This window comes from Cydia strobilella, chromosome 17, assembly GCF_947568885.1.
Source record: "Cydia strobilella chromosome 17, ilCydStro3.1, whole genome shotgun sequence".
NCBI classification, from domain to species: Eukaryota; Metazoa; Arthropoda; class Insecta; order Lepidoptera; family Tortricidae; genus Cydia; species Cydia strobilella.
Window position 1 is genome coordinate 12,408,601 of NC_086057.1, and position 12,721 is coordinate 12,421,321.

At 37.6% G+C, this 12,721-nt stretch overlaps 1 protein-coding gene across 1 annotated transcript in view; it reads right to left on the bottom strand.

The window, feature by feature from the left end:
- LOC134748742 (neuroendocrine convertase 1-like) overlaps positions 1-12,721 on the bottom strand; it is a 66,399-nt gene that overhangs the window by 20,386 nt on the left and 33,292 nt on the right. Inside the window, exon 7 of the mRNA XM_063683518.1 lies at positions 8,467-8,585. Within this exon, the coding sequence (XP_063539588.1) occupies positions 8,467-8,585 (119 nt within the window). The remainder of the gene's footprint in view (positions 1-8,466; positions 8,586-12,721) is intronic.

The following is a 12,721-nucleotide window of genomic DNA, read 5'->3' on the forward strand; positions in this document are numbered from 1 at the left end:
GTTAAAGAAGTTGTTCTAGAAGTGTCCCCGGCACATACAGGTTTGTGATTCAAGTTTTTTTTTTCTATTAGATATGGTTAAAAATGTAATAATTTGTTTGTGTTAATATACCTTATCCCGGTACCTGTCCCGGTAAGGGCATTTATTTGTGTGATGAGCACAGATATTTGTTCCTGAGTCATGGTTGTTTTCTTTGTATTTAAGTAATGATATATTATATATATCGTTGTCTAAGCACCCACACTTCTTGAGCTTACAATGGGACTTAGTCAATTTGTGTAAAAATGTTCCCATAATATTTATTTGTTTATTTATTATTTATTTATCGAACGAGCGAGCGAAGCGAAGTTCTTACATTCAACTTGAAACACACGGCTGACTTGGGGCACGTCCCGGTGTTTCGATTTTTCGATCCAGGGGTATTGAGCTACAAGAGCTTAGAAGGTCAGGAAGGGGTCTTGCTATACTGGTCATGTTATTTGTAAGGAAATATGGTCGAGTTTGGTATCAAATGAAAGTGCTCGGTTTACTCATTTAAACAATTGTTTTTAAATTTACCATTTTAATATAATTAACAAGATATAACCGCAGTAAAATAAACATGGGTATTTGAAAAAGAACATTAAGGCGTATATAGATACCGTTTATTATTTTAATCTGTATGGTGACTTAATTCTATCAGTTAAGGGCTCCACAGACCTTGCAATAAATCACACTTGGTTTTCTATCCATTGCTGACTATTATACAATTCCCATCGAACGGGCGGAGTAGGTGCGCATTTCAAATTTATACGCAAGCCGGTCGGCTCCTCGCGGACGCGGACGGCTCCGGACGGACTCCATTATTTCTGTCAAACATTAAAAATGCGCTCCGGCGCGGCCTGAATCCAGCCGGTCGGTAGAAATCGTACATTAGTAGACGCAACAAATTCAATCGCTCTATATTGTTTTTGGCGAACCGCGCGTTCTCAGTTAAATTGAGAATTTAATGGTAACATATGTACCTATATACTAGACTTATATTCACCGGGATATAGACCGTGATTACCTTTTACATGATGCATGTAACTGCGTCGAAATATCGGGAGCTCACAAATAATACAAAAGGTAATCACGGTCTATATCTCGGTGAATATAAGTCTAGTGAAACTAACCGTGAATCTTTCAAAACTCTAACATATGTATAGCATTATTTGTTTGTGTTTGTTTAAATCTTTGGTTACCGACTTGGTTTTGTTATTTATAGTTTATTCTGTTTCAGAAATCAAACCTATACCGTCCAATTCCACCCAAGAGAAGGAACCAACACAGAAGCGTAGAGGTATACATTTTTCATTTTCATTGTTTTTGTGAGTAATCTTTTGCATGTGTTATCTATTTCTTCACCTCCCTGAAGCTCGCTCCAGACTACGCGACGCGAAGCCGCGAACGCAAGTGTGGAGTCGATTTCGCTGATTAGCAAACTAGACTCCACACTCGCGTTCGCGGCTTCGCGTCGCGATTCGCGCACGTGTGTGGAGGGCCCTTGAGACATTTTTGTACGCAAATACGACATTCATTCAAGGCTACTCCAGTTATTGCATACTCCTAGACACGTAACTAAATACAATGAATTAAGTCCATAGGCGTATAATAATATTTATGTATCCATAAATATAATATGAATACTTATAAATTCATACTTACAAAAACGTTAGAATACCGGGTGTACAGCTGGCACGCTAGACCGGGCCGGGCCCATGCCGAGGCGTCCGACATGTCATTTTCTATGACGGCTGATCGGTGATTACGTGCTGCTTTCCATAGAATACGAAGCGCCGGAAGCTCCGGCCCGGCCCCGGCCCGGTCTAGCGTGAGTCATCCTCAAGACGAGCAAATAATTAAACTGTAGGCTGTACTCCTCAAACTGACCAATGTAATTTACGTTGCTTGTCATGCTTTAAACATAACAAAATTCGCAATAGGTATATTGCGACTTAGAGTAAACTTTAAAGTGTGCTAAAAATCAAAATACAAGTTTTTTTTTAAGTCGCTGTTGGTCCGTTTGAGATTTACAGCCTAGTTAAATTTTTTGCTCGTGTTACAGGACACACCCGGTATACAACCACGCACGCGTACCTACATTTCTTCCAATTGTCAATGATTTGATATTGATAGCGCATATGTGTGGTGACCTCGATTGTTGCATGTGATCGGTCTAGTACCTAAACAGGTGGTCTGTGATCCGAAGTCAAACTGCGGAATTTTTCAAACTCGATGCGTAGAATGATAGGCGTCATTTCAATACAATTTTGCGAGATTTATATGGAGATGACACCTGTCATCCTACCCATCGAGTTTGAAAAATACTATACGCATATGTCGTATATACACTTCAAGAGGTTTTTTGTCTACTTCTGCGACCCTAAAACAGTTGTAGTGTAGTCTGTCGTTTATTGCTAGAGTCGGCCCAAGCAAACTCTTATTTAAACTTATTATTATTTATTACAGGTTCGATTATGAAGCAATTAAGTTCAAAGGGAAGGAAATTTGTTAAGAACGTGATGAATATTACGTTATCAAGTTTGGGTCAGACAAGTGAAGAAAGACTTTCACAAGCTAAATCCTATGGAAGTAACGAGCAGTTGTTTAAGAATTTCGACCTACTTAACAAACAGGCACAGACTTTTGTGCTAATGCAATTAAAGCAATGCCGCAACAACAAAATGGCCAGAAGGTTCATGATGAAGGAAAAACTTATGGCTCTAATGCTGATGAAGCAAAGCCCAAAGGCATACAAACTTCTGGAAACAATGTTTGCATTGCCCAATAAGAGGACTTTACATAGACTTTCTGAAAAAATATGTATGAAACCAGGAGTTAACCCACAGATATTTTCTCATATCCGAAATACCGTAAAACACTGGGGACAACAGCAAAAGTTATGCTCAATAGTATTTGATGAAATTGCATTGACACCATACTTAACATACAACGAAAGTAACGATCTAATTCATGGTTTTGTGGATGTGGCTGGCGAAAGAAAAATGAAGTTTTGTGATCATGCCCTTGTCTTTATGGTAAGAGGCATATGTTCTTCATGGCGGCAATGTATATCATACCACTTCTGCGAAGGAACAACATCTACAGCCGAAATGCAGGAAATTTTAAAGCAAATTGTCTCAGAAGTAGTTCAAACAGGACTAATACCTTTAGGACTAGTTTGCGATCAAGGATCGACCTTTAGAACTGCGATTAAAAAGTTCCGAGAGGAGACAGTACGACACTGTAATGACAAAGACAACGCGAAAAATGGTAAATGTAACTATTATATTTTTGTATGCTCTAAAGTAGGTATAAGATGTCCCAGTTTAGAACCCGTAAATCTATTTTTTTTATTCTACGTCGGTGGCAAACAAGCATACGGCCCGCCTGATGTTAAACAGTCGAGAGGTGTCACATGCGCGTTGCCGACTCTAACACCCCGCACCCTCGTTGAGCTCTGGCAACCTTACTCACCGGCAGGAACACAACACTATGGGTAGGGTCTAGTGTTATTTGGCTGCGGGTTTACAGGGTTTTGTGGTTTCCGCTTTATGGCATAAATCAAATTAAAAATTAAGAGACCGCAGCAAGCTCGGTTCTCCATACAAACGTAGTTACGCTCTCGTTCTTAAACGACTAGCTAGATTGCTCTGAAACTTTGTACTTACAATAGGATAAAATATATCTATACCTGTAATTAGTTTATGTAGCTTCAGATAACATAAGTAGTTGAAAAACCGGCCAAGTGCGAGTCGGACTCGCGCACCGAGGGTACCGTACTTTTTAGTACACACATTTCATTTGTTACATAATAGGCATTATTGCTTTGAGTGTATTAAGAAAAAATAACAATTTAAACGAATTAATAAATTAAATTACTGTAGAATTTTAAATAATAGCTAATGTCAAATCACTCAATATTAAATTTTAATTAATCTGTTATTAAGAATGTACAAAATGTCAAATTGAATAAAGCAATAGTAAATATAAACTTAGTTTGTAATAAGGCGAAGGATGTAAACATATATTTGACGTCGACAGCGTTGTTAAATATAGTTAGCTGTAAAATAAAATGATACTGTATTGATATTGCTTTATTGTTTCAGATGGCACAATCAACATTGCTGGGCATAATTTAAGTATATTTTTTGACCCGCCTCATCTTCTGAAAGGGTTGAGAAACAATTTTCTCAATAAAAACATTATTTGGGATGGAAAGAGGGCCTCATGGAAAGATATTCAATTTATATACGACATAGATAATAGATTGGGACACACAAGGGCATTACCCAAATTAACTGCACATCACGTTGATCCAGACAAAATAAAAAAAATGAAAGTCAGCGTAGCGGCGCAAGTTTTTAGTTCTCGAACGGCGGCCATGCTAAACTACACAGCTGCGCTTAGTAAGTTCCTATATTTAAATTTAACTATTTACTTCGTTCTGGCGTCATGTCACCGACAACGGACGAGAGCCATGCTCTTAAATTTTGATGATGAGGGCGTCATTTTTGTGTGTTTATCACAAATATTTGTGCCTGAGTTATGGATGTTTTCTATGTAAATAAGTATTTGTATATAACTATATATTATTATAGTACACACAACACAAGCGTTATTGAGCTTACTGTGGGAACAGTCTATAAAATAATACAGTCATTCGACGAAGCCGTCTAGACAGCGCAATCGTGCGAGGGGCGAGGGGTGTAACGCGCGCACCCGAGCTGCATACATTCGCTATTGTTAGTAGCTCGGTACACGTCAAAGTCGTCGGTCCACTGTATACTTTTTACACTGTGCTGTGGGACTAGGTTGACTATAATATTTATTTATAGTATTTGTTGCCATGAAATTATGAAAACTTTCAGGTGGCGCTGCAATAGTTTAAATCAAACATGTCATCAAATATGACAAATAAAAAAAATACAATAGACTAAAGAGTTTTTTTGCGACTGGACACTAAGAACCAGTATAATTTGCGGGTATCTAACCTCATCAAAGACCTTTTAAAACGAAACTTGCATAGTTTTTAAGGGGCTAATGTAACATAACTTACTAATGATTTATTTTTATTTTCAGATAAGCACACTGGTTCAGACTCTAACACCATGGAAGCTACAGCTGAAATTATAGAATTTTTCGACACCCTGTTCGACAGTGTCAACGGCTCCCCTGGCGGCACCACAAAAGGGAAACTGAGAAAAGCAGTTAAAAAAAACTCTGCACATCATCGTTTCTGGTTAGAAGCAATAGATAAATTAAAAAAAATACAATATGAAGATACAAGTAGTAAATTGGCTGTAAGGCAAAGAAATCCTCGATTGGTTCGAGTACCGTCACTGGAAGGATGGATTGTAACATTAGCTAGTTTCAGTAGGTTATCAAAGATATTGTTTGACGAATATGGCGTGGAATATTATTACCCTCGAAATATTAACCAAGACCCACTGGAAAACTTTTTTGGAAGAGTGAGGGCTCTCAATTACAGAAATGTAAAGCCAAATGCAAATAGCTTCATTTATACATTTAAATCACTACTGCTGTCCAATTTGCTAAGCCCTCATTCAAAATTTGCAAACTGTGAAGTGGATAACGGAGAGACAATATTAGACGCAAGTTTTCTCTTCGAGATAGATGAAGCAAACAAAGAGAATAATTGTCCTAACATTAATTGTCTCCCATCCACTTCACAGGATCGTCCAAGTGGGTCTAAATTAGAAGAATTAACAACAAAAAATAAAGTAATTTTAGAAAAAATGAAGGTACAGTGTTCCGCTTATACCGCAGGGTATCTATGCAGAAAAATTTCAAAAACAATTGACTGCCAGAGCTGCATAAAAACTTATATAAGCAGCTCTAAAGAAGAACACCACGAGAATATAAACAACTAAAAAACAACAACCTTCAATATCCTACAGAAACATTTTTAAAATTATACGGGAAAGCAAGTACTATGATCCATAATTTCTTAAATATAAATTGTTTCAAACGAAATGTCGGTACTGACCTGCTTTGCATTTTAAATCAATTGAGGATTTCTTGGCTGGGATGTGCAGAGCATAGAAATAATGTTAAAAAAATATTTTTAAAAACAATCATGAGACTGCATATACATAACTGGTGTAATATTATAAATAGAATTTTAAAGGGAGACATAGAAGAAAAATATGCATCCAAAATGGAGGAACCGCAAAAATTAGCGTATAAAAAATACAAATCACACAAACTTCGCCAAAGAACATTAAACAAATAACAATATTCTTTCATTTTGGATGTATATATTTTTAGGCTATGTCGCCTTTGTTATAAATAAATAAATTACAGAAAAGCTTTGCGTTTTATTTTTTAAATGTTCAAAATAGTGTATTAATACATCCCTATTGCAGTTATCGATGAAATCGTCCCATCACTATCTAATATCGATATCGATTATCGAATGTCGACAACACTATTATGTCAAACTTGACAGCACCTTGACAGCTACTTCCACAGAGTATGTTACTAAGAGTATCACTACAGTGACGCCACATCGGAATAACTGCAAACAGGCCTTAAGTGACTGTCGTATCTGTTACGAAGTAACTAGTTAATAATCTGTGGTGGGGCTGGCTGCCGGCTGGCTCTCCGGAACGCCTGTGAAGCGGCTCGGTCCTTCCACGTTGCGCCCGACGCTACTAGGACCTCATAACTCGCTGTAGCTATACTTCAATTAACTGCATATTTATTAAGGATAATTAACGCATATCAGTGAAAGAACATGGGTCAAAATCATATAAAAATAATTAATGCAAATAAAAAAATCATTTATCTATAATTAAGTACATTTTAACGTATTTTTATAAATTTTCATTTTTAGTTTTAAAGTATGTCGATAGATGGCAGTGAATTTACTGTGGTTACAAAATTTACTATGACAGTACCGCTCTAACCTTTGCTTACAATATCGAAATTCGAAAGCTGTCAAATTACTATTTTAAGTTAAGATTGTTTTTTCTTCTTGTTTTGTTTATAGTGTCACATAATAAATAACCGAGTAAAGTTTGATTAAATGTCCGAGTTAGAGGTTAGTTTGGGAATTAATTGTATCGAGCGAAGTGTCATAATTCGTGTATCGGAAGCTGTGTTATTAAAGATTAAAGATAAGATTAAAGATTATATATATAATCAAGAACTACATTTATTTTCACCACCTTTACGAATATCGACGTCTCTTAGAAAAATATGATCACATAAGGAGATTTTTCGCCTTCTGGCTCAGGGAACGGCCTTAATAAAAAAATACAATAACAACCATTTGTGGATGGAGCCATCAATCTTTAATTTCAATAATCCTAAAACATTAACAACATATATTCTAATGAGGGCTAACGCGTATGAATTCGCCGCTAGGGGCGCTAGTGTAGATGGTGGTCTTTTCCATAGTTCGAAATGTCAAATGTCACTTGTCACTTCAATGACTGACAGCTGTTCTTTAGTCTTTTGGACCACCATCAACAGAGGCGCCAACTGGTGAGCAAAAAAACGATAGCCCTCATTACGGGTGCCGCTGTTTGTATAGGTACTTTTAGTTCGCCCCAAACTGAGTACTCGCGATTCGCCCAAAACTATATTTTGTAGATTTTGTAGACAACTATTTAATTTTCGACACGATCAAATAAAAAAATGGAAGTTCAAGATGGCTGCCGTTTTTTATAATTGACTACGAATTTCTGATTCCGTTCAGATTCTCATACATCAATTTTCATATGATTGGGACAAAAATGACGAAATTCAAGATGACGACCATTTGTTCCAATTTTGACTACGACTAGACAAAGACCTTTAGGATGCTCAGATATCAATTTTCATCATGATTAGAGCAAAAATGATAGAATTCAAGACGGCCGTTTTTTACAATTTTGATTTCGGATTCCTATTATCTTAGGCATCGAAACGCCGGGACGTGCCCCTAGCCACCTGTGTGTCTCATTCAAGTTGAATGTAACACCACTTGCACATTCTCTAACCCTGGGTTAACTAGTTAAACCTGGAGTTACCATGGTTACCAGTACAATTTGACACTACTGGGGTGACAGTACCCAGGTAACGGTTTAACCGCTAACTAGTTGATAAGTTGACTCCCCGTTCGAACGGACGCCTGCATGGCGGCGGTCCACAGAGCGCCCGGTGCTACTAGGGCCTCATGACTCATGACATACTGTAGATGTCTACTCTGTATTCAAACTACTAGCTACTAGTAGTGTGTGACTTGTTTGAATGCAGCCCGGTCCTTCCACGAACCGCCCAACATACTAGGGCTGTATGAAGCGCAGACACATAATATATTATATTATAATAGTAAAACTCTGACGTCATATTGCTATCTCTTTCAGAATGATATTATAATTTCAGTCGCCACTGGTACTGCGACTACTGCAGCGCCATCTACATGCAACTATCTACCTGAGTGACTCCCCGCTTGAACGCCTGCATGGCAAGGCGACCCGGTCCTTCCACGGTACGCCCGTCGTCACTAGGGCCCCAAGACGCGCTGTAGATATCCACTTTGTCCCAGGCGTAACCTATAACAAAATTAAATTATCTATAGGTATCTATGTATATTGTATACGCTCATTTTGTGCGCATGTTGAACATTGGCAATCTTTATGTGTTCCTAGTAGGAGATACAGAGTGGTGAGTCGGCGTCGGCAACTTCCATTTTGTTTATACACTCATTCGTCTCTATGTAGCTCACTATTTCCGTCAGTAGAAAAAGGCGGCAAATTTAAAAAAACCAAGACAAGTGCGAGTCGGACTCGCCCACCGTGGGTTCCATACTTTGTAAAATATGTAATTTCAACTGTCTAGTAATCACGGTTCATGAGATACAGCAATGGTGACAGACAGACGGACAGCGGAGTCTTATAGTAATAGGGTACCACAGAACACCGTTTTTACCCTTTGGGTACGGAACCCTAAAAATGTAGGCGCGAAGGGTTGTGCTTCCGTAGAAAATTTGAATATCGCGCCTTTTTTTTTCTACTGATAAAGGTTGCCAGTAGTCGTGTTGTGTCGTGAACGCATCAGACCGTTGTGATGCGTTCACGACACAACACGACAAAATGTGAATCCTGCTTAAAGCCAGGTTCACATTTCTCTGTCGTGTCGTGTTGTGTTGTGTCGTGACGCATATCGGTTTTATACATTTAATATGGTTGCGTTCACATTCATCACGCTTCGTCACGACACAACACAACACGACACGTCGTAGACGGTGGCTTTAGACTTAGTATTCAACATGTATAATCGGAGGATTCGGAGGCATTCTACTAGCAAAACAAAGCTTGCATAGTTTAAATCATTGAATTACTTACCTTGTTTCGTAACCATAAAGTTCAAAACTAAATTAATTGTCATTGCCTCACACGGTGTGAAGAATACATGCTTACTTCGTATGTTTCATGTGCTCCTAGTAAAAACTACCGAGCGGTGACTCGTCGCATCGGCAGACGGAGTGTGCGCGGTGTTTTTGACATATCGATAATAAACTAGTTTCCTCATAGAAAAAGTATTAGGGATGTATTAGGGTATTAAATCAGTTTCTTTTTTCGAACTGTAAAACGATTTGCTACTATGGAATTTATATGAAATTAGCATGTGACGTCACGATCAAATTACGTACGTTTATGGGTTTTAAAATATAAATTGTGTCTAACTATTAATCTTTAGGTGCTTTATTTTTTGCATGGTGTAAAAAAATTACTCTAAAATTTCTAAATACAGTCAAATACCCTATAGTGATATAATCAAGCTTTTCGATCTCGTACCTTACTTAGGCTACTCAGCCTGAGTGGCCTAAACAGTTAAACACGGTACTCGACTGAAAAGCTCTCTATTATATCACGATAAATCAGTTGGTGCTTGTTGGGCCGGTGCGTATACACCCATATAACGTTCTCGCTCTGTCACACTCGTTTGATCGTAGCACGAGCGCAAGGCAAGCGATAGTAATATGAACTGCTCATCTCGGTTTGCGGATTGTACATACACTTCGCACTTTATGTGCTCCTAGTAGAATTTACCGAGCGGTGAATCTGCGTCTGCAAGCGCGTCGAAAAAAATTTTTTTTTTTTTCAGAAACCTATCGTGTGTGGTAAAATTACATTTCAGCCATTTTTTTATTAAAACAAAAATAATTTTCAAATAGTTCAGATACGATATGGCTGATTTTTTTTGTACAAATATACTTACCACAAATGATACGTCATATCCTTAGAGCATTTATGTCATAAGAACCCCAGAGAAAGCAAGTTTTAAAATAAATTCATTCACCTTTTTTTTTCAAAATTACACAAAAAATATAAAAAAAAACTAAATTATTTTATTTTCAAAATTGCTTTCTTGGGGTTAGATAAGCAAAAAACCGACTTTTGCCTAACCTAACCTAACCTAACCACTTTTCTAATAGCATTTTCGGGTCCGGGTCCGGGTCCTGGACCATGTCCGGGTCTAAGTCCGGGTCCAGGTTTAGGTTCAGGTCCCGGACCATGTCCAGATCCGGGTCCGGGTCCGTGTTCGGGTCCAAGTTTGTGTCAAAGTTCGGTCCGGGTCCGAGTCCGAGTCGGGGTTCGAGTCCGGGGCTGGTTCCAGGTCTAGGGACCAGGTCCATGTCGAGATCCGAGTCCGAGTCCGGGTCCAAGTTTGGGTCCGGGTCCGTAACGAAGAGGACAAATCGCAAACATGTGAACTATGTGTTGTTGAAGAGTTCCATTCTAATCATCATCAGCAGTTCCACTTCAACAAATGTCACTCTTTTAAATGCAAATGCTGGATTTGTTGTTGTTGATGAAAAAACAAAAATCACTACCGTAAAACTGTACAACTTTGCCCGCTTTTTGCAGTCTTTTACTTTTTTTTTCAAGTTTGTTGGTCCATATTGCATTACTTATCTGTGGCAATAACATATTGACATACTCTTCTTTGTGTGTGAGCAAACCATAGTCGAAATAAGTTTCTGTACTGTAGAAAATGGGTCTTAAACAGGCGGGCCAAAAAAATTATAAAACTTTTGCTTACAGTCTCTTAACTCAACGATTATCAACTTTATGGTCATGAATCAAAGTCTATAATCCAGAATAAGCATGGCATAGTTTTGTCGTATAGGTATTAAGTCACTAAGTTCAGTAATTCACCTCCAAACTTATGTGGGCAGTCATAAAAAAAATTGCGATTCTTCATACAAAACCCTAAATATGCTAGGGTTGTCAATTTTTACTTTTACCTAAATTATAAAGAAACAATCAAAAATCAACATAATTTTTTTTAACTGCAAAGGAAGTATACAAAAATATTAATTATTCAAAAGCACTGCCATTTTTACTAAGCATTCAAAGTAGGTTACTACAGATAACATAACAAGAAACTTTTTTAAACTGCAAAGGAAGTATAAAGTAATATAACTAAAGCGGTTGTTGCTTATATTTCCTCTTAAAATTAGCAAAATAACTTTAAACAACGTTGCATGGTAAATGCCTCCTAGCACGTCAATAATAACATACCTACTAGTGACAACCCTAACGGTAAAAATGTGCTGGGGAAAGTGATACGTAAATACGATCATGAGATTGCCCACGATCATAATTACAAAAGTAATACATATAACGTGTTGAAACTTCGTCTACATCTGCATATTATTTACAGTTAAAACTACATCCCTGTAGGACTCTCCTGGCCCGATATCCCACCGAAGTTTTTTTAACTTTTTTTGCCCGCCAAAAAACACGTCCTCACTTGAAGCCGGCTCACGCGTGACTGAAGTTAGGCACACGTCAACTAATAGGCCAGTGTTTTCAGCAATATGATTAGCTATAAACCACAGATTGAAAAGGTGTATCTGTTACTAGTTTTATGATATTTCGCTTCTACTGAAATGTGATGCGGTGGGCAAAGCTATGTTGAAAAGGCAAAGTTGTAACTTTCTACGGTATATGTATAACCATATATATCACTATATATATGTATAGCCTTTCACATTTGAGGAGTTCCGTCGTCATCATCAGAACTGTTTTGACAAAAACGGGACCAATCTGTATGTATATACTTACAATCAAAAAAATAATTTTCATAATCGGTCCAGAAATGACGGAGATATGGAGTAACAAACATAAAAAAAAAACAACCGAATAGGGGATATTACTGCAATGTTCTGCCACCGAGTGCAGGACTAGGCTACTAATAGCGTAAATACATTCACCACAACGGTTGCCATGCAGCAGGCGGAGACATGTGAAATTGTATTATTATGTGCTGTATGTTTCCCAAATAAATAAATTAAATTAAATTTGTGTTAATAAAAATAAAAAATTGTCATACCTAGTTCCAGATTTCGCAGTAATACCTACTACCTACTGTAATGCTGTGTAATTTTTTGAACCAATAAAATAAAATAAATAAATAAAATGTCTTCACCAGTTTGGGACATGGAAATTTCTCAAATCGATTGTCGCGGTTAAAAGTCTCCTAGTAGGTAAGTCAGCATCTTCTGTTTTTTCGGTTAAGCCCCCGAAAGAACTCAAAACAATTCCTAGTTATAATTTATTTTCTTTGAATAGGGGACAGACAGCGAAGCTCGCGCACCGTTACGTCATAATTTCATGAACATCACCAGGGTATCATACAATTAAAGTGCCTGCCGCAATGCACATTATGAATCGTACTT